Consider the following 21,182-nt stretch of genomic DNA (forward strand, 5'->3'; position numbering starts at 1 on the left):
ACTCGCATCGCCGCCCGCCTCCAGACTCGCATCGCCGTCGTATTCGCTCCCCTACGACTCCATGCGCGATGGAGTTTGGGTGGGCCAGCACACCTCCATGCTCGAGAGCTCCGCTGGCCGGACTGCCTGTTCATCGCTGGTATGGTCTCGTCAATGCTTCCGCCCATATCTGTGTGTCAAATAGTGCTGCAAAGTGAGGAACTCAGGATCTGCATGAAGAAGAGGAGATCGCTACCATCCTCTGTCCGCCGCCTTCCCTCGTCCTCGCTGACTGATCCAATTGATTAGAATGAATTTGCCCTGCTCACAGTAATCCCCTTTCTTTCTTGCTTCATTTCGTTACCGTTACCTTTGTGTTACCAAACAAAACAGAGCATGTAAACGATGATCCCACCATCAAAATCCCTGTAATCGGTTTTCAATACCGTTACCGTTACCTGTGTGCAAACCAAACACCATCTAAATGTGATATCAGTGCATTTTGAAGATAAAAAGACTTATCCATGATTTTAATGTGCCACTATGCATGAAGATCCAGTCAAGACGAACTCTTCCTCTACACAAGCAGAATCAAAGTTCTTGTCTAAGTTTGAGCCACTCTGATTGGATTTCTATTGTTTATATCATCATTCCTACTGTTGATCAACATAATAAGCAGGTCGGAATTGCTACCAAACATGATTTCATCATCAGATATGATTTTATTGTTCGTGTTTGTCTTCTTCCTCCATGTCTTGATTTTGTCACGTGCAACCAACCCACGGCAGCGCGTGCTGAACTACTGACTTGATTTTGTGGCCATGGGAACTTGGGCTGCCAAGCTGACTAGATTTTGTCTCTGAATTGCATATGGGCTGGACGTCCATGACCTTTTACACTATTGGGCTGTAGCTGCTCCGTGGGAGTGAGTTGTCTTTCTGAAACACACATCACAAACTCCTTTTTTTAAAAAAGTGCGAGAACTCAGCAGGAAGCTTTTTCTTTTTCTAAGAGCGAGTAGGCAGTAGCCTTGTGAGAATTTGCCCATTTAATTTGAAATCTGAACGCTATTAGGTTGAATTTAGGCATGGTATCAGTTTTCCGAGGGAGTAACAGTTTTTTTATTAAAAAAAAACTTTACGTGGTTTTTGAACAACTAGCAGTGCGGAGCACAAATAGAAAGATACATACTCCTATCTACCATTGGCATTTAAATACACTTGCTATTTGTTACTTGAATTTCCATCCTCCCACAAATAGAAAGATATACACTCCTATCTACCATTGGCATTTAAATACACTTGCTATTTGTTAATTGAATTTCCATCCTCCCAAATCCCAATCCTACCAGTTAGCTAGATACACATGAAATTTGTTACATCCAGTTACTCGTCACTAAACACACAACACCACACCACAACAGAACAGGGTCATGCAAATGCAGTAGGCTACCATGCAATCAACCGACTGTCAGCAGGTCCTGGGGGCTCTGTGTCACAACCTTGTGAGGACGACCCCGATCTGGACGCTCTTGACCTCCTCCCTCTCCATGGACGCGGTGACGAGCTCCGTGTACCTGTGGAAGAGCGCGTCGACGATGTCCGGGCCGAAGTGGTGGCTGAGCATGGACTCCTGGATGGCCCTGATCGCCATGGACACCGTCCGGCCATCCTCCTTGGCGTCGCCGCTGCTGCTCAGGTTGATCTCATACGTCTGCACGTAGTCCAGCCGGAACGACCCCTCCCGCCGCACCTCCTCCTCCACCTCCTGGATCGACGGCGCGTAGAACGGCACGTTGTACGCGTCCACTTTTTCCTGCTCCACCAGCCCCTGCACACATTTTTTTTTTCAGATCGTGTGTTCAGTAATCAGGTTCAGTCTGTTCGTTCTGCGCAGCAATTTCGTTTCGCATGAACTGTCTGATCGATCGATCGAGCAGTGTGTGTTCACGAACGGCGAGCTCACCCACCTGTGACACGAGCGAGGCGAACGACTCGGAGAGGAGCTCCCAGAGGAAGGTGGTCCGCCTGTCGATGTAGCCCTCGGTCTGCCTGCCGAGCATGGCGAGGACCATCCGGCCGCCGGCGACGACCTCGGCGGCGCGCGACTTGAGGAACAGGCCGAAGTCCCTCTGGAACTGCCTCAGGTAGGCCGTCGGCACGGCGAGCGGGCTCGAGCTCGAGATGTACATCTTCCCCTTGTTGATCGGCCTGCCCGTCACCTCGTCGAAAAGCCCCGGAGGGACCTGGGAGAGCCAGTGCAGGCTAGAGCAGGAGCAGATGAAGTGCACGCTCTTCCTGGGGAAGAGCCTCCCGTAGAAGGAACCCGGGACCCCGGACAGGAACACCATCGGCCGGCCCCACTCGTCGGTCTCGGCGGCGGCCTTGAGCCGGTCGGTGAACTCCGGCAGGCTGAAGAAGATGGTGTTGAAGTCGTTGGTCGGGAGGTCGTTGAGGAGCACCGAGAACTCGGGCGGCGGCTGCGACGACCGGCCGCACACCCGGCCGATGCTCCCGACGATGTCCTCGACGAGGCACAGCGCGTTCGGGCCGGACGAGCAGCCGAGGTCGGCCACCGTGAACCTCTCCGGCATCTGCGAGATGTACACGTCAGTCGCCGAGTTGGTGATGAGGCTCTTCAGCGTGTCCATGCCCCGCTTCTGCAAGAACAGATAATACATGGTGGTCGCCCGCGCGTGTTCAGACTTCAGACTTCAGAGTGGTGAATCTGATGGAGGGAAAAAAATGGCGAATTGCTTACCTGAAGCGAGGAGTTCTGCGCGTAGCTGGTCTCGCCGAGCCCCTCTTTCATGTGGAGGATGGCCTCCACATCCATGAACGGGAGCTTGTCGGAGCAGTGGAGCAGCGAGGACGCCATTGCCTTGCCTCTCGGTCACTGCTGCTACCAACCAAGGCTTCAAGAACCAGTGTGCCTTCTCCCTGTGGTCATGTAATGCAGTACGTATAGTTTCAGGACTCTTTTTCGGTACATCACTTGGCGCAAAACAAAAATGAAATAGAATACTACTGTCTGTCTAGACCCGTTAGTTCTTTCGCATTTCTTTTTGGCAGCAAAAGAGCTAGGGCATATCTAGCTACTGGACAGCAACTTGTTGCACGCTAGGCGTAAAAAAGGGGGTTCTTGGCTCGTGAAAAAAAAAAGGGAGAGTTCTTGAGAATAGTCTGATGGGCATCTATTCAGGCCGCTTTATGCAAAACAATGTGTGACATGTCTAACTGAGATGTGTCCCCTTTTCGGCTCAGTTAGTTTGGTGTGTGAGTGACTGAGAATCCGGTCTCAGATAAAGTACAATATCGTAAGGCCCGGATTCGCTAATATCATGTCACGTACGGCGGCAGATTTGGTTGACTCGCACAGCAGGAGAGAAGACAGGGTGAACAGGACATGAGAGGTGCATGCGAAGACTAGACCATCGGTGCAAATCTGTCCGTGAGTGGAGTGCCAATGGTTGCCTTTCGGAAAGGGAGGGAGCTTTACCTGCAGGCTTAACAACCAGCGGCTGAAATCCTGAGTCAACTGTTAGTAGTAGGAGGACAGGACGGCGCCTTTGTGGTCTGCCGCTGTACCTCGCCTACTGATACTCCTAATAAGCATGTGGGTGGCAAGTTGCAACACGCTCTGCAACTTGTTAAGAGGCATTCCCATGTTTAAGCAGGCAAGACGGATGAAGCTCTTGAAAGCGTACGCCCCTTTTCGCGTCTCTCCGGTGCTGCCTTCCATTTTGCATGCATGTTCTCAGAAATGGAAGGTTCTTGGTGCAAGAGCTATCCGGGAGGTATGGAATGGAGGTGTGAAAGGGGGAAAGAAACAAATTCTCCTAATGAACGCTGCAACAATGCTATTTGCATCGCCGAGATGGCATGGCATGTGAGAATGGACAGATGAATTCACCAGGCTTGTGAGGAACTTATTACCTTGAGTTGAGAGAGTAGCCGGTAGTCTGTCTCTCCTCCTAGCAAGCTGTACCTGGTCTCGCTCAGCTGGCAGAGGAGAAGGTAGCTAGTCCTGCCTTGCCCTGGCGTCTGCAGTGCTCGGTGGCCGGGGTATTTATAGGCAGGCAAATGGAATCCGAACAGTGTCAGTTGAGACTCGAGCGCAGTGGCCGGGGGCCGGCGCCGGCGCCCCCACTTGGGCCAAGGGAACTGTGCGCATCGCACGACGACCGTCGACTGCCATGCCCGCTTGCTCCCACTCCCCCGCCGTTGGCTCTGGCTGTCCCTTGGAGCCACGAAAAAATATCAGAAAGCTTAGAGATACTAATTTCATATATCAAAAAATATGATAGAGATACTGATTTTTATCAAAAAAAGGTCGAGATATTAATTGTTTTATGCATGCACGATGGAGATGAGAGGGGGGTGGTGGTACGATACGATACGGTACGCCGACACGCGCAGCGAGCCGCTTTCACGGCGGCGTGTTCGTTCTCGAGCATTCGATGCAATGCTTTGCTTGTGGACTCTGGGAGGTCTCTGTCCGGTGGTTTAGTTAACTCGCGAAAGGATCGGAGCCGGTGCGAGGAAAGGGAAAGGAAAAAAATATTCGGTGCCCATGCGCGATCGAGTTCGTGGCGTATCGCGGCGGGACAGGTAGGCGCGCGGGGCGCGGTAGGAAGTAGGAAAGGAACGCAGCGAGCGGCTGTGGAGTGGTCGAGTGGAGCGAGCGAGCTCTGGGCCGACGCCGACGCCAGCCGCCTTTTGTTTTTTCTTTCTCTCTCTCTCTCTCGGCTTTTCTTTTCTTTGCTTCTCTGATGAATGAGAATGAATCGGTGCTGCCTGTGCGGTGGAGGGGGCCGGAGACGCCGAGAGGGTCCGGACGTCCGGTGCTCCGGTCCCTCCCCCCTCCGACTCCGCGTCCCGCCGGCCGGTGCTTTTTCGTCCATGGGGCATATGGGCTGGGCGGCTGGCCCCGGTACGTCGATCGCGCGAGAGAACCCAAAGGACGAGGGATTTTCGCCGGAGCGCAGGTGCGTCGTCTCGTCGAAGGGACGTATGTGACGTCCCGCGGGTACATTCCCCGGCCCCCGGCCGGGTGCCTAACTTGCGTGTCAAGCGCGGCCGGAATGTGCGCTGGTGAGAGTCTGTGAGAGCGGCTTGGTTTTGCTTCTCAAATATCAGGTGGTAGGTGCAGAGCCCGCACAAAAAAAAGGAGTGTGCTAGCTGGCTGGAGAAGAAACTTCACCTCGTTTCCATATCTTTGGCATCTTTTTTTCTTCCAAGTCCATAGCTAGTGGTAAGTGATACCGATGATGGTTGTGGTCTTGTGGAGTGGACGACTGGAGCGTCTTCGTTAACAGAGAGGTTATTTGATTAAGCGAGATTACAATGTTCTTTTTTGACTTTCCAGCACGGGGAGTAGATGGTCTAGCGAAGCCGGTTCAATTCAAGTGTGATGGATGGATAAATAGAAAAGAAAACGAATAACATGAAGAGTAGCATCGTCAGAAATCTATTTTTAATACACTCCCTACAATTAAACAACCACAGATAGTGCATGGTGTTGACCTTCCACACTGCCGAGTGTGCTGCAGGCCTGCAGCTAACTGCAACCGACCCTCTGGTTCATCCAATCATCCATCGAGTTCATGATGCTGCCGACAAATGTGCTCTTAGAACTTGGAGTGATCGTGTTGTAAATGTTTCCATAATAAAAGCCTGTTGTGGTTCAGGTCGCAAATCCTGTATGCCAAACTTGCATATCAGGATCAAGAAAAATAGTGCATGGTAGTGTTACATATATAGGCCTTAAGATTACTTAGATTTTTAGAACTTCTAATCACACACTTTTATTGTACAAAAAACAAAGTTATATATGAATCATACACTTGTTTGTTGTTTTCCTTCAAAAAAAAAACATACACTTGTGCAACGGAAGGAGGCTGCAATTCCGAAATTCCTGGCCCACAGAATGTGAATTTATGTCCACACAGCTGTGAAGCAAAGCAGTGTATACAGGAAAGCCTGGAGCCTTTATATCACTCACACAGTAATAATCTATGGACTAGCATCATATCAGTAAATCAAATTCTATAACCAACAAGAATATATATTTGTCTGCGCTTGTGCTTGTGGAAAAGTGGAGACACAAAGAATGCAGAAAAACTTTTTCTTAGTGAAGTTTATGCAACGCATTTGCACACGTAATGATGCAGACCAGACATGCTGTAACGAACATATATAGGGCCATAGGCTAGCTAATATAACTAATATAGCGAGGCATATTTCTTTTTTGCATTAGAGGCAAGGAGAATAAATCGAAATGTGAATTTTGGCCTAGCAAATGGCTTACAATGACCACATCTGTTACTGTAAATGTCTAATGCCCTTTGACAACACATTTTTTATTCTAGATATGGTCCTGATATATTCCACATTTCCATTTCTAGATACAATATTTAAGGTATCTATGCACACAATGCCTTGTCGATCCGTTGGTACTGTGTACGATCTTTCAAAGTAGAAAAACAGCTGGTTAAGAAGGCATTGACGCATTGTGCTACTAAATAATGATGTAATTGCAGCGTCACAACACTGCCATGATAACCAGATTTAGTTATCTCAAGAAATTGCACTGAAGATTTATTGTATGGGAGAGAAAAAAGAGAAATATTGAGTATCTGGCTGGAATAAACGGCTGATCAACTCAACAATAAATAAAAAAAATCACAATTGTTCTTTTTGAAAGGAACAATATCATAATTGTTCTTGCTAAAAAAATTAGCAAAGTCGGATATTAATAATCTGGTGTGAAGCAAACCACAAATTTTCCTGGTTGGAACAAACTCAGATGCCTTACAGACCATAATATTACTATTACAGAGAGCCAGAGAGGGACTGTAATAGGAGGTTTCGCGGTCGACTACTCCAGATTTTTCTTTAGATCCTAATATAGCTGCAGGTTCTATTCCTGTAACATTCATACCAACTTGGCACAATGGAGTAGTGGCAGATACTAAAATGGTAGGAGGTATATGAAAAAAGCCATATGCTTTTCGTTGGTGCAAGTTAGAGCTGTGTTTCTTTTAGGATTCCCTGGAGCCTTTTCCCCTCTAGTGCTGCATGGTAGGGCTTGATTAATTGGAGATTGTTTATAGACGAAAGTGTTCACCAGGTCCAAAGCTTCTGTCTAGTTGCATGCGCACTATAGGCGCGTACTCTGTGTTACACGATCATTTCCATTTGAAAAGTGTGTATAGATATCATGCATATAGAATTCATATAGGCTCCGTTCCAACTCCCCTTTTGACCCCCCGTGGTATAGCGGCCCTTCGAGCTAGCCGTTCTTGAATGAATCCGACTACTCATTGGAGGCCCTAGTTCCCGCACAATTTGTTGGCTCACAGTTGCAGAGAATATTGTGACTTTATGCTTGTGTACAGTTTAACATATCTGTAGGTCGTTCTAAAAATGTTTATTATATTTGTAGTTGTAGGTTATAGGGCAATGGATCTCCTTTTTTATAGTTTTAAGATGTAATGTAATGGCCGAATGCATCATGTTATTATAAGGTGCGTGTGGAGAAGATTCCGGGAATAAAGTCTCATCTCATTTGCGAATGCTATTGAAAGCTATATAGTGACTTAATTGTATTTGAGGGAGAAGAAATGATGAGCTCGAGAACTAATAAAAAATACTGCAAGTAATATATGTAGTCACATAGAACAAGATATGTTTCCTCCCCTATTTCTTGTTTGGGCCTATTTTGAGTGCAATAGTTCATAAAAATCAATTCATGTGCAAACAAACGTTGACGATGAGAGTCCTCTGAAAAATGTTGATGATGGGTGTATACATTGCACATGTATAGCACCGAATAAAGCACACCTTCAGAATGCTAAATGAGCATCCAGTACCGGTCCCAAGAAAAGAGTGAGGTATGTAAGCAGGGTACCTCGCTAGAGCTTGATATCAGCTGCTGTACACATTGTGGTACCTAGACCCAGTTCTTTTCACAATTGATGTACGGAACTATTCCAATAAGATGGCTACACGGACTTATGCTTATACCATCCCAGGCAGGTAGAGGTACGACCAATAATTAGGGAGTGCAAAACTTTAGTACCTATGTATAAGATTTAGTGGAAAATATTTAGTGGAGTACTAGGTATAATTCTGTGGTATACTCCCAAGAACCTTAAAAAACCATACTCACTCAGTTCCAAATTATAAATCGTTTTGGCTTTTTTAATTCATAAACTTTGTTGTGCACTTAAATATATCATATGTCTAAATGCATAATAATATCTATGCATCTATAAAAGCCAAAACGACCTATAATTTAGGACGGAGGGAGTACTATAAACCCCTCTCTACCTGCCTTCTTTTTTAATTTACATTCATCTTTATTTTGTGTTTCTAACTAAAATTGTTGTGCTCTAAGAACATGCCCAATATGTCTTGTCATGACATTATTACTTCCCCCTTTAGTTATATTTGGTTCTTCCATATTTTTCAGCACACTTTTGCAGACTAGCAGCTATTTCAAAGTACAATTCAAAAAACTAAACCTCTTTTAATTTTTTTAATTTATGACCTCAAGAAACCTATCAATGTTCCTTTGCATCCTATGGCCTTTGCCACTTGAGAAGCATATCAGAATATATGTAGCCCCCATTCTTTGCATTTGCTTCAGTTGGACCACCAACAGAACCTGACATTACAACCACCGAATTTAGGACGTCACGATGCAAGGTCCATCAAATTGACATACACTATGAGATCGATCTGTGAATAAGACATGCATCAACTCCTATGCCAATACCGGAGTCAGAATCTGAATCTAGGGGGCCGACATCCATGATTCAGTCTAGACAGCTCGGCAGCATATTGAACCTCCGCTGTATTCCATCAACCTGGGGTCTTGCCGCCTTGGCAAGTCTCTTCACTTCACTTCAGTGTTTTAGAACGAGCAGTGTCCGTGGCTACAGGAGTCTGCACTACAAATGGATGGTTTTTAGCACGCTTTCCTTTTCCTTTGTGTGTCATGTCCATCTACAAGTTGAGGAAAAACATGCAACAAGCACCCACAGCCGTAGAAACCTATAGTGGAAAAGACTCGAAGATTTTGCACACAAGATCAAAGTTGTGCAGGGACAGTGTCGGCGTTGCGCGGGGGATGTACCTCCTCATTGTATGTTTTTAGCCCGGTTTTCCTTATAAGCTAGGCTAATTTCCTTCTAATATTATCACGGCAAAGTACAAGCTTTCACAAAAACAAATATATGAATATTGCACAGAAGTTTGTGGAGTTGAACAGAAATTTATGGTTTGATCTGATCTGCAAGACCATCGCAACGGTTTGTTCCAAACAATGGAGTTTTAAAATGTTAGTATAAATTTGTCAGAGTTGTAATGTTTCAGCTCAAGAAAAACCATTCCAAACAGAAAGATTAATAGTCCACATAGAGAAATCAAATGTTTTTCTTTTCATTTCATCCACTTTTCCGTTGGTTTTCATCTAGTAGTCAGAAAGGTAAATGGTTTGGAGATTGCAAAACCTGTAAAATAATGCTATTTCTAGATAACGGCTCATACGGAAATCTTCCGGGGTATTTTCTGAATTCTAAGTGCTACAAAACCAATGTTTCTAGAAGAAGAAAAAAGTACAGTTTGCTAATTCTGCTCATAGTATGTAGTTTGTGTGCCACCTTAGCCGTAAGCTCAGCATCGCTTGACAATTTGACATAGAAGATGCATATGGTTTGTGCTCCGGTCCACTAGCTGCCGGCGCTCCTAGTTTTCCGACGTCCCAAGCGGAAAACGGAAGCCAAAACAGCGAAAAGGCCACGGCGAGCTTGATTTGGAAGCGTCAAATGTGGGAGCAGCATTACCCTACCTGACGCAACAACTCGAGGGGGCCGAGTAGAGTAATCATCGGGCGGTCAAATCCCACGAGACAGAGGAGCACGATGGCTGCTGGCTGGTTGGACGTGGCCCGTGCGCGCCCGCTTTGTTCGGCTGACCTGACAGGCCGCACGACGGTGCGTCTTGCTGTCTCCGTCTCGTGAGGTCAGAAGCAGATCCCCACAGGGAGCTACCAGCTACGATCGTTTCCGCCGTCGGCTGGCTGGCATGCAAAAGCTGGAACGGCAGTGGACCATCGATCTCTGGGTCAAAGTGTTAGTTGCTCATCATGCTTCTGGTATTCTGGTTTAATTTCTTCGTGGTTTGGATTCAGAACTTGTCTCAGATCAGTGTCGTCTCTGCGACTCGCACCTTTTAAAAGTTGTTTAGACGTGCACCCTGACGTCTGTGTTAGGACTAGAGATGAACTCCGAACCATTTTCGCGGCCACAGAAGATGGAAGAAACCCCTCCAAAAGTCTACGAAAACAAAACTTGCAACTTTCAACCACGCGAACGAACTGGTACGACACAGCTCGTGGTTTGACGTACGAGACGTCTCGAAAAAAGTCCACTGGATACGGATGCAAAACGATGCTCTGTGCTTGCGTGAAATGCAAGAAGCTTTGCCGACTTTTTCCACGAACAGAACCGGTACCACCCGGCTGCTGTACGAGGACGACACTGGGAGCCACGGCGTCCGGCTGCAATACGACTAGCGTCAGTGGAACAGGATCGCACACGCTGTCCTGCCAATGTTGAGTTGCTTTGCTCTCAAGATTCAGCAGATCAGCGGTGCTTTGAGACTAGTAATATTCTATTTTTCTTCTTCACTGTACCAGTTCAACGTGCATCAGTAAAGCTGGATGGACCAAAAAGAAGAGAAGACTGCACAGGAGTACAGAGTACAGGACACGGAAGGTAACTGGTAAGGGTCAAGGAAACAAGCTTCAGATCCAACTAACCAGACTCCTGTACTTCCTGCCCCATGGCGATAATCATATGTCCAGACAGCTCAGAGCTAGGCTTGTATAGTTACTTCAAAATCCCAACTTTGACACTATGCAAAAAGAAGATTCCCCATCACATCAAACTTGCGGTACATGCATGAAGTACTAAATGTAGATGAAATTAAAAACTAATTGAACAGTTTTGTTGTACTTTGCGAGACGAATCTTTTGAGCCTAATTAGTCAATGTTTGGACAATAATTCACAAATACAAACGAAATGCTACATTTACGCATTTATGGTAAAATGCTAATTTTGCCACTCCCAAATTGGGAACTAAACAAGGCCCTAGTAACCGTCCTACAGCAAAGGCAGGGAAACATTAAGCCTGCATCTCGGTCGAACTTGAACGTGCAAACAAGATCTCAAACTTTCTTTTCCTTTCCTGCTGAAACAAGATCTCACAAGAAGTTGTGGCTGGCCCAGCTACTCAATGTCTCATTCCTATCTATTTCTAATAATTACAATATTTTACAAGGAAAAATGAAAACATTTGTAAGTATTCTGGATCAACAGTAGCAGCACGCCATCTCGGAAGAGAAGGGGAAAAGGTGGCGGCAGGTGCTCCAGTACTTAGAAGCACTTCTTCTTTCTCTGCAAATGGATGGACAAAAATTAAATTGCGTACATAGACTGGAAGATATGCATAACGAAAATGTACTCTCTCGAAAGGAAAGAGCGAACTATAGGAACACTCATAACTTACGCAAAACTTGACTTGCTGCTGCCGGTCAATATAGGCAAGCAGCTCATCCTGCCGAATCAAAGCCTCATAAAGGGCCTGCTTATGAGAGAAACTAGTGTTAATAAAGAAAACAGAAGCATTTTCTATCATTTCTTAATATCCATTGATCGATCTAGAATGTCAATTCTGGTGCAACAAGGAAATCAAGACGGTGATTACACGGCCAAATTCTTGGATGCACTTAAACGACTAAAAAGATATTAACTCGTAATTAAAGTTTTAAACTTATGAAATTTAGGATACCTAACTAGAGTCAACCTGATGTCTCTGCGCGAGAACTACTAATTTTGTTCGTTTTTAGTAGAGAGTATTAGGATTCAAAAGAGTCTTTAGACGTACACTTTGACCACCAATTTTTATCTTACAATATATCGTCAACTGCTACAGGAAACGAATGGATTGAGTTTTTTGTCTTTAAGGAAGCAAGGGTACCTTTTTCATAGAAATTAGCTCAGCTTCTAATGCATCCACACGGCGGATGGCTGCGTTTAGCAATTCCTCCTCAAATGGCACTTGGTGTGGCTTTACTTCAAGTGTCTGTACCTTCTCCTCCAATTCACCTAGCCGTCTTAAAACAGATGTAAGGGTACCATTTCCTGTATTTCCTTGAGGAGGGTACTCGGCACTATAGTGATCACAGGTAATGACCTGATTTGTGAGCCTTTTAGTCATTATGGTCGGGACAGAACGAAGGAATGCCAAAAGGCTCACGATTAAGACTGTCAACCACGCAACAATTTGAGTTTTAAGTCCTCCCAGTGTTGCAGGTGTATTTCTCAAGGAGAAAGAACCTGCGTGAAACATGCATCAAAATCAATCAGCATGATTCCCAAAGTTTGCTTATCAGCATATATCCTACTAATCTTAAAAACAATTGCAATTTGCCCAATATCATCAAAGTTAGATTGCTCAGATGGGTAATAGTATTTCTAGTTAGTCTCTACACAGTTGGTCAAATTCACAGTAACTTCTCAATAACAGTCTCTGAACGACAGGATTAGATAAAGACCTGAGGTGGAAGCCATGGAGCTGTTTCTTGGATCAGAGCATGCATCCACAACCTTGTTGACAACAGGGATGTTATCCTCTACAATGGGAGGAGCATCAGATGTGGAAGCATGTCCTGGAAATTTTGACTGCAAACAGTGAAACATCTATTAGTCATCATATTGACCAACTAAAAGGATTAGAAGGGGAAAAAAAGAGGTCACAAACTAAGAAGTAGCCCAAAAAAGCATTTATCTCATGCAATTGAAAATCAACACTCATAAAAACTGTAAGATAGCATACTCATCATTGATTGTGTGGATGCTCAAAGAGGAAAAATACACTTGCCTCGTGAACATGGGTCAAATTAGGGATTATGATGGGGTTCACTGAAGCAGTAGGAGAAGAAACGTCTTCCACCTCAGAACTAGATTCGGCAGACACATCATTGCCCTTTCCCTGCTCCCAAGGGAAAATGGCTTAAGGTATATAATGGAAATTTCAAAAGGGTTTTGAAAGTAACATCCATGAAAAGCAGGCTTACAGTTGTGTGTTGAGGCTCAGTACAGCCAACTTCCTTCTGATTGATGCTTGATACAGCAAGAACTCGCCGACCATAATTTGCTTCACCATTGAGGACCCTCTGGAACATGGAAGCTTTTATTTCAGCATCAAACAGGGCACCAGTCAAAACGATGAGGGCATTTCTATGAAAATACCTTGATAATTTCAGGGTCCTTCCAAGGGCCTTTATCTGATTTCGAACAACCTCCGTGTTCTTCACACCTGCACTTGCCACCAAGAAAATCTGGGAGTTCGCTGAAAATATGGAATAAGAAAATATTAGATGAAATCCAAGTGAAAGATCAATTAACAGGAGTCGAGACCCTAACCTGCTATCAACTATTTCAAGTAATTTAGCTTGGTACTTGCTTCCAAGGACCTTGATGTGAAAAGATCAGTGAGACAATCAGTGTATAAACCAAAAACTACACATGAATGGTAAGATCAGAGCAATAAATAGTTGCAACCATACATGGATTTTTGAAGCAGTCTCTGGATCAAGAAATGATTTTATTGTACCCCATAACATCTTGAAACCTTGGCCAGCATTTATGATGTACAGTTGGTATAAGGTCTGCAAGAGCATTCAGAGCAGAGCGCATTAGAAAGTTATTTCCCTGCATAACCCCAGACAAAAATAGTGAACTAAGGAGCAAATAAGGGAGACGGCTTGACCAGGAAATAGTGAAAATTAGCAATGAAGTTAGGAATAGCATACCTCTGGATAGTTGTCATTGTTAATCTTCTGTAATCGCATTATTAGCTCCCTTGCATCTTTTGAGAAGTTCTTTAGGCCCTTGACTTACAAAAACAAGTTAATTGGTACCATAACACCCATAAAATAAAAGTTTGTTGAGGGCAATGTTGGCCATAGAAATCACATACCACTCCTTGCACATCCAAGATAGTAGTGGACGAGTCTATATGCTTTTTCGCAGCAATAGAGCAAGCTGGAAACCTCATCTGAAGACATCTCTCAAACTCCTTGACATGATATTTTACATATCGGTCAATAGTTGTGATTTGTACCAGTTTGTTGGTATCAACTTTTCCAATTAGTTCTATGTAAACAGGCCTTCCCTCTTTGTCCACACCATGATAAAATTGTGGATAGTATTTCACAACTTCATGTAATTCACTGTAATCAAATTCCTAAAGGACCAGATAAGATTTTAGAAGTAAACACACAGAAAGAATTACACTACATATATCTTGGGGTGTTTCGGTATTAACTTTACCTCTATATTGTCGGCCCCAAATTCCTCCCTCCATCTAAGCATTTCTGACCACATATGCTTTGCTTTCTCAATATTAAATTTCCTTGCTTTCAGGAACCTACATATGAAAGGAACACAGAGAAATTTTAAACTGGATAAGGAGTTGATTTTCTGTTGATTACAAATTTTAATAACTAAAATATGCTGCAGGAAGATAAAAAACCAAAAAAACTCGGAGATGAGCAAATGTGATGCAGCAATACCTCAACATCGTATGATAATCATCATGACGTTCTGGCAACAAGCCCTCATCAAGTAAACACCGGCGGAACCTTTCAACAGTCTCCAGCTCTTGAACATCTCTGATGTCTTCAATGGAGACTACATGGTTGCCACTCTTCGTTCTACTCTTCCTCCTTAAGGAATGCCTAAATTTATACCCTGCAGTAATAGCTCTCTTCTTGAAAGAGCCCCTTTTGACCCTCCTTTCTCCTTCTGAGTTTTCTTCATCAGAATTGCACTCTCTCTTTTCATCGCTGCATGCATGACCTTCATCTCCTGCACCCAAGTATTGTCAATGTTCCCTCTCTAAACCAAATAGAAATCAGTACAACAATCATACTAATCAGTTGGAAAATTAGAAAATTACCGTGCTACACAACGAACAAAAACCTGCGCAGTCACTGGCATGTCGAAGAAAACTAAAAGGTGCGGTCATAACTTATACCCACTAGACTACCAGAGTTAAAATCACAACTCTCACACCCTGGGCATCAATTTAGAAGACATAATCGCAGTTTCTTTAATCGAAGCATACAATTCTGAGAACGCGTATGTTGTTTTGAGTTCTTTATTGAGTTCTTGACTGTCAATAATTCAATATTGAACCCAAATAAACAGTCTTTTTAAGGCAAAAGAAAGCAATCTCAGAATACAATAAACGCAGTTACAACTTACAACTGAACCGATGAACCAAAGTAGCCAGGCCCGCACTTTGCCAACCCCCCGCGACACCGAAGAAACAAGAAAGCACAGCGGCATAAAGGGATCACCAAGAACATGTAGTAGAAGCAAGAAACATTTGGCACTCACTTGTCGTCGCGAACCGATCGATGGGCGCCGACATTCCCTTCCTCCCAAGCCCCAAACCTTCCTCCGAGTCCGATTCCTCCGGGGGAAATTCCAACTCCAAAGCCCTCACTATGGCATTAACCCAACTGTCGATCGAGGAGTGCGCGAATGGCGGATTGCTCCGAATCTAATTCCTTTTTTTCCCTCAAAGAGGGAAAAAAAATTTTAGCGGAGAATTTTGATGCTTTTTCCCGAGGGAGGGGAAAAGAAGCTTCTTGCTTTCCCTTCATCGGTGGAAGGAGGGGAGAGGCGGAGGGGGTTACGCGGTTCCCGGCTGGACCAGGTCCATGTGCTCCGCGGTGCGAGGAGGCGGGGATGTGCCACGTGTCTGGTGATGTGGGCTTTGGGGTCCATCGACCTGGCGCACGCCGGGATTCGCGCAGGCGGGTACATGGCGCGGAGCGAAGGCGGCGGACCATTGGACTAGTAGCGTGAGCGGTGGGGGACTCGTGTCGCCGTGCACGTGGTGGACCGGCTCCGTATCCGGTTCTGGTCGGTGGTGATCTGGATTCGCCGCAGGCGGGCAATTGACGGATCTGATTGGATCATGTCTGCAGACGACGTCCACGGAAGTGTGGGCCTCATTTAAACGCGAGGAGGAGAGGATTTTGGGCCTCACGGCCTCTCACCGGGCGGACTTTGTGTTGGGCTAAATTTCTTTCGCTGCTACTAAAATTGAGACCTTGCCCTCCTCTTCATTCCTCGCAAAAAAAAAGAAAATAAATGAGCTTGTCTGATTTCCCTTGTTTTTTTTTCAATTTTGGGCGAAGAGCACCATTTCCTGTCAGATGTAGCTCAATCTTCACTAAAATAAAATTGTATCTCAATTTTCACTAAAATAAAAAAGTAGCTCAATTGCCAACCAAAGCTTGACCAGATCATTACATCAGCAACGAATTTCACAAGATTACTGGACGATAACTATAATTGGAACCATAGCTTTGCTTTTTCTTTTGAAGCCTCACGCCGTAGCGGCTCCAGGTCGTGAAAGTCTCGTCAAAGCAACTGCTCCATGCGGCACAGCACTGTGCACTGAGATCAATTGTGACACTGCACCCATTGGCACTTTGAGTACAGCCATTGCAACTGAGCTAAAGTATCCGGAATTATGCTCCGTTTATATGTATAGACATAAGTTCTGTAACTATTTACATGGTGCTTCTTGATCTTTGCCTAAGCTTCACGTGTTTCAGCCAAAAGCCTCCTAATATGTACGTCCCCCATGAAGAGGCCAGACAAGGTGAAATGTTGATGATGCGGTGGACTCATAAGCCATGGCCTGCTAAATTGCGTTCTTTTTCTTCGAACGCAACATGAAAAGCTGGTCTCTGTACTGAGCTGGAAAAAAAGAAAACACCAGGGAAAATATCAGTTCGTTTGAAGGATTAGTCAGAATCCCACGCGACATGCCTGCAATGCATGGCTGTTTATTTAGTGAGCTCACCAGCATCTTTGTAGCGTTCTTCTACGGCAGCGATGAGCATATTGCGTACCAAATCAAACTCTTGGGCCTCACCGCAAGGCTGGTCATCAGGCCTGCAAAATGGTATGGCTTCAGTTGCAATGCTTGTCTTTGCAGAAACCCATAAAAAAAACAGCTGTGTTGACCTACCTGTCAAGCCTTGTGATTTGGATGTCGTCCGAGCCCACATAACTCTCAGCCACCTTTGGTTGTACAACTTTCAATCCATTGTTGTATGCAATATGCCTATTAACTTGTATAGGAACCTAAGGTTGAAGATAGAGCAAATTCGGATTAAGTACCATAGCATCCAATATCAATAGTATAAATTTCTGGAATTTCTTTGTTCATGTTCTACTCCTCCAAAAAAAAGGAAAGGAGTTTCGATGTTAGTATAATAATTTTATTGAGATCGTATCATACAGCAGTAGCAAGGTTTAGCATCAAGATTAGAATCAAAGATATGGTTGCCTTGCTGACAAATCAAAGAAATCACGTTGTTGTTTCGATTCTCCAGCAGAGTGGTTAACATTCATATGGTTAACACGTGGCCAAAAGGGATAAAAGCAACACTCTCAATATCAGCAATATTTATCCTTCAAACAAATATTGTCAACAGATACTGAGAAAGGAGAGGAAACAAATGCATACCTTGCAACGGAAAGCAATGTTAATAGCATCTGATGGCTTGAGGTCAAAGCTAATGGTGTCTTCTTCATCTCCAGCCTGGCATCGTATGACCATACTTCAGACATATATAAGCATTGTTTATCTGATAGTCTACTTTGTACTACAGTTACCTTAGAAAGATAAAGTCGAGAATAGTATGCGTCATGGACCATCTCTGTAATCCGCACCAAACGTACCTGAAAATTAGAGTGATACCCCCAAGTGATTGATGAGGTAACAAATTATTAGTACCAAGGTCCAAGGAAGCCCAAATCTAGTCTGTCCAATGGGACATGTTTGAGAGAAGCTGTGTATTTTTATGGTGCATGATTTAAAAATAGTAAATATGAAAGTAGTAATGCACATCCCAAATCTAGTCTGTCCAATGGGACATGTTTGAGAGAAGCTGTGTATTTTTATGGTGCATGATTTAAAAATAGTAAATATGAAAGTAGTAATGCACATCGAAAGTCATTAAACTCCTTTTCTTCAAGAACATAAACATGTAACTTAAGTTGAACTCGCATGGAAATGGGAAAGAAACTAAATCAGCTCACAAGATTTGAACTTAAACACACCTCATATCCCATCCTTTTCGTCATCTCCAATAACACATTGTAAATAGTTGGCCTTGGCTGGAAAAACGTAATGTCGGTGCAGTTCAGGTACAGCAAACCATTTAAAACAAGAAGCCTGTGGATGCTAATCAGCATCTAAAAAATAATTTTGCAAGTTAATCCAGCTCTTACAATTCGAATGTTCCGAAGTGCAGCCAGCAACATAATGCTTGGTGTTTCCACTGGAGGAAGTAACATGGACATACGAGAAAATCAGAAAAGTATCTGCAACGATGTGAGATGCATCCAAGCAAGAATTGATACATACTGACAATAATCGGGAGCAGGAGGTCGCTTCCATCTTCCATCTTCAGCACAATAGCGTGGTGCGGTGCAGAGTCCCGCAGTCTCAATACTCGAGGATTGTTCTGAACACATCTCAGGTTTTTGCCATCACGCATTTTTATCTCAAAACCATCCGATACACTCCTGAGCTCAACTGCAAGGACAGATTAAAGCACTCATTTAATTACTCGACAGCATTAGCTCGGTATTACGTGGCATATACTCCGTAGCTAACGCATATGAAGCTGCTCCAGCAATCAGGCTCCGCATCTCAGGAGGAAAGGGGGGGGGGGGGGGGGGGGGTAAACAGTTACCAGCCTCGATGACGGTGGAGTCGACGAACTCCTCCCCGCTGGCGTCGAAGTTCGCGGCCGCGGCGCCGTCGCCGTCGGAGGACGAGCCGTAGCTGCAGCGAACAGGCCAGTCTCCCCAGTCGCTTCTCCCGTGCCGCCGCGGGGACGGGGGACCGAAGAACCTGCGTGGCATGTTGTCGCAGTCCGCCTGTAGCCCGCACGCCCTTCCCCTCAGGCGCACGCGCCGGAGCAACTGGAGATGGCCGCTGATCCTCGCGTCGGAGGTCAGGGCGCCCGCCGCGGGGGCGGCGTACCGCGGGAGGACCGACCCGTTGATGATCTCCATCCTTGAACTGCAGTTCTCACGGCGAAAACGTCAGGAACAGCGCGAGAGCATCACAAACACACCGGAATCGAGCACAAAGCTGCGAATCGATGTGATCAGCGACGCAAGTTAGCAATCCACTCAGCGCAGCGAGCATGTCGAATTGGAAAACACACAGATAGCGAAGAAAATTGCTCCGGGAAATGGCCGGGAGATCAGCTTACCACCGATTTTTCGAGAGGATGATGGCTGATTATCCGAGTCGACAGATGCAAGAATATTGGGTGGAATTTTTCGGCCGCAAAATTTTTTGGACCAAATGTTAGTAAAACCCCTTATCGCTAAACCCGACCCAAAGGCCTTTATGGCCGAAGCGGTTGGACGAGGCAAAGTTCCAGTACTAACCCTGGATATTTGGGGTATCTATGGTGGCATTCTACCCAATTTTCGTCGTGATCCGGAAAAGCGCGCGAGGGTATTTCTGGGAAATGCTGACGGATCAGCCATTTCGGCGTTTGACTGTAGCACAGGGAAGCCATGTCACAGGATATTTTCCATGGATAGAAAGCGTAAGCGTGACGTGGAAAAGGCGACAGATCTGGGATATTTCTTTAGCTGGCAGATACTCCTCCTACTGCTATCTCTGTCAGGTTCAAACGGCAGCTCTGCGATATTCGACGCATTTGGTTACTTTTGCTTATTTTTAATACATCGAATGTTTAGAATCTAATTAGGAATATTAAACGTAGACTATTTACAAAACTCATTACATAAAGTGGAGGCTAAAACGCGAGACGAATCTATTAAGCCTAATAAGCCTAATTAATCCATCATTAGTAAATATTTACTGTAGCAACATATTGTCAAATCATGGACTAATTAGGCTTAATAGATTCATCTCGCCGTTTAGCCTCCACTTATGTAATGGGTTTTGTAAATAGCCTACGTTTAATACTTCTAATTAGTATCTAAACTCATGTGCTAAAAATAAGCAAAGAAACCAAACCAAGCCATTGTCATTCTAAGCTCCCAGCACTTTTTGGTTCCACGCTCCAGCTTGCTGGATCGTGACACAAATTAAGGCTCGGGCGAGTGAATTGGAGGTCTTCCTTACTCGAAACGTTAGCTGTTGGATCAGTATTCAATGAATCTCCTTTATTTTCTACCTCACCACTCCATCTCCTACCTCCTGAAGTTGATTCGCTCTGTTCGCTTCAGCTTATCAGCCAACAAATCAGCCGTTTCAGCTTTTCAGCCGGTTTATAAGTCCACCCGAACAGCCTCAGATGTTGTTTTCTTCTCCAGACCTCCCATACCTCTGCCCCCTTCCTCATGCCTCCACCCTGCCGCGGCAGGCTAAGACCTCGTTGGAGCTCCGCGCCCCGCGGCAGCCACCGTCCTACCCATCCTGCCACCGCCTCCCACCATCACAGTCGTTGTCGTCGTCGCCCCCACCCCAACACCGCCTAATTAGCCTCATCCACTGCCTGACCGGCGGCGCCATCGCCGCCGCACCTCACCGCCCCCACACCCACCACCTCCGCCAGGTAGGCCTACCGCCGCCGGCCATCCCTCTGAGGCCGCCGGTGAACTTCCAACCCCGAAAACCCCAAACCCTTAGTCCCGGAACCCCTAATCTCGTCGAAGTTTGACCGGAGCCAGAACGTGAAATCCCATGTAGATGGGGAGGAAGAAAAATTGAGTGAGAGATTGCCCCAAATCACTCAAGTAAGTGATAGCTTTCCCTCAAATTAAAGCAACCGCCAATCTCAAGTTTTCGAAGAATTTTAGTGGGTTAGTTCTTGACTTCTTGTATGTTTGCACTAGCACAAAAGGCACAACGTGTAAGCTCAAATCTGCTCGTAGACATGTACCAAACGTGCTATAGATTTAGTCTTCACAGGTTAAATTAAGTTAAGCCAAGAAGAGGGTTAATGATAAGCCAATCAAAAAATGCTGAACCTTGGTTGCTCACAAGTTCAGAATGTTGGACTTGGACTTCATGTATTACAGTATGCTTCTTGCTTAACTTGAGGA

The 21,182-nt window shown here is 45.1% G+C and overlaps 3 protein-coding genes across 4 annotated transcripts; all 3 read right to left on the bottom strand.

Moving 5' to 3' along the window:
* Positions 1-1,146: 1,146 nt before the first annotated feature.
* On the bottom strand, positions 1,147-4,112 carry LOC101760169 (salicylate carboxymethyltransferase). The gene is made up of 4 exons (XM_004969604.3): positions 3,915-4,112; positions 2,740-2,918; positions 1,949-2,638; positions 1,147-1,809 (listed from the first exon to the last, which is right to left on the bottom strand). Exons 2-4 carry the CDS (start codon positions 2,854-2,856, stop codon positions 1,474-1,476), a joined length of 1,143 nt encoding a protein of 380 aa, XP_004969661.1. The 5' UTR covers positions 2,857-2,918; positions 3,915-4,112; the 3' UTR covers positions 1,147-1,473.
* A 7,083-nt stretch (positions 4,113-11,195) lies between these two features.
* Positions 11,196-16,181, bottom strand: LOC101760573 (phosphatidylinositol/phosphatidylcholine transfer protein SFH6). The gene is made up of 14 exons (XM_004969606.2): positions 15,456-16,181; positions 14,627-14,921; positions 14,385-14,481; positions 14,032-14,298; positions 13,865-13,942; positions 13,619-13,720; positions 13,476-13,525; positions 13,302-13,401; positions 13,127-13,225; positions 12,931-13,041; positions 12,605-12,731; positions 12,028-12,386; positions 11,557-11,631; positions 11,196-11,444 (listed from the first exon to the last, which is right to left on the bottom strand). Exons 1-14 carry the CDS (start codon positions 15,487-15,489, stop codon positions 11,424-11,426), a joined length of 1,815 nt encoding a protein of 604 aa, XP_004969663.1. The 5' UTR covers positions 15,490-16,181; the 3' UTR covers positions 11,196-11,423.
* Positions 16,182-16,328: 147 nt separating this feature from the next.
* Positions 16,329-19,521, bottom strand: LOC101761249 (bifunctional nuclease). Of its 2 annotated transcripts, none has more exons than XM_004969608.4 (10): positions 19,370-19,521; positions 18,842-19,173; positions 18,511-18,681; positions 18,375-18,424; positions 18,204-18,260; positions 17,757-17,822; positions 17,608-17,682; positions 17,107-17,222; positions 16,939-17,030; positions 16,329-16,832 (listed from the first exon to the last, which is right to left on the bottom strand). In XM_004969608.4, the coding sequence occupies exons 2-10, from the start codon at positions 19,164-19,166 to the stop codon at positions 16,777-16,779; spliced, it is 1,008 nt and encodes a 335-aa protein (XP_004969665.1). In that variant the 5' UTR covers positions 19,167-19,173; positions 19,370-19,521; the 3' UTR covers positions 16,329-16,776. The 2 variants fall into 2 exon arrangements, with proteins under 2 accessions (XP_004969665.1, XP_004969664.1); XM_004969607.4 differs by having other exon boundaries at positions 18,842-19,245; positions 19,370-19,492.
* Between the last annotated feature and the right edge of the window lie 1,661 nt (positions 19,522-21,182).

Source organism: Setaria italica, chromosome V (genome assembly GCF_000263155.2).
Source record: "Setaria italica strain Yugu1 chromosome V, Setaria_italica_v2.0, whole genome shotgun sequence".
NCBI classification, from domain to species: Eukaryota; Viridiplantae; Streptophyta; class Magnoliopsida; order Poales; family Poaceae; genus Setaria; species Setaria italica.

Excerpts from the sequence above, each read along its gene's own strand:
- LOC101760169 (XM_004969604.3), bottom strand. The coding sequence starts at position 2,856 with ATGGCGTCCTCGCTGCTCCACTGCTCCGACAAGCTCCCGTTCATGGAT. Across the intron at positions 2,639-2,739 it reads CGCAGAACTCCTCGCTTCAG|AAGCGGGGCATGGACACGCT; the intron begins GTAAGCAATTCG and ends CTGTTCTTGCAG. Across the intron at positions 1,810-1,948 it reads TCGCCTCGCTCGTGTCACAG|GGGCTGGTGGAGCAGGAAAA; the intron begins GTGGGTGAGCTC and ends AAATGTGTGCAG.
- LOC101760573 (XM_004969606.2), bottom strand. The coding sequence starts at position 15,489 with ATGTCGGCGCCCATCGATCGGTTCGCGACGACAA. Across the intron at positions 13,042-13,126 it reads CTGAGCCTCAACACACAACT|GGAAAGGGCAATGATGTGTC; the intron begins GTAAGCCTGCTT and ends CCTTGGGAGCAG. Across the intron at positions 12,387-12,604 it reads CTCCATGGCTTCCACCTCAG|GTTCTTTCTCCTTGAGAAAT; the intron begins GTCTTTATCTAA and ends TGTTTCACGCAG.
- LOC101761249 (XM_004969608.4), bottom strand. The coding sequence starts at position 19,166 with ATGGAGATCATCAACGGGTCGGTCCTCCCGCGGTACGCCGCCCCCGCG. Across the intron at positions 18,682-18,841 it reads CTCCACCGTCATCGAGGCTG|TTGAGCTCAGGAGTGTATCG; the intron begins GTAACTGTTTAC and ends CTGTCCTTGCAG. Across the intron at positions 17,683-17,756 it reads CTCGACTTTATCTTTCTAAG|GCTGGAGATGAAGAAGACAC; the intron begins GTAACTGTAGTA and ends ATACGATGCCAG.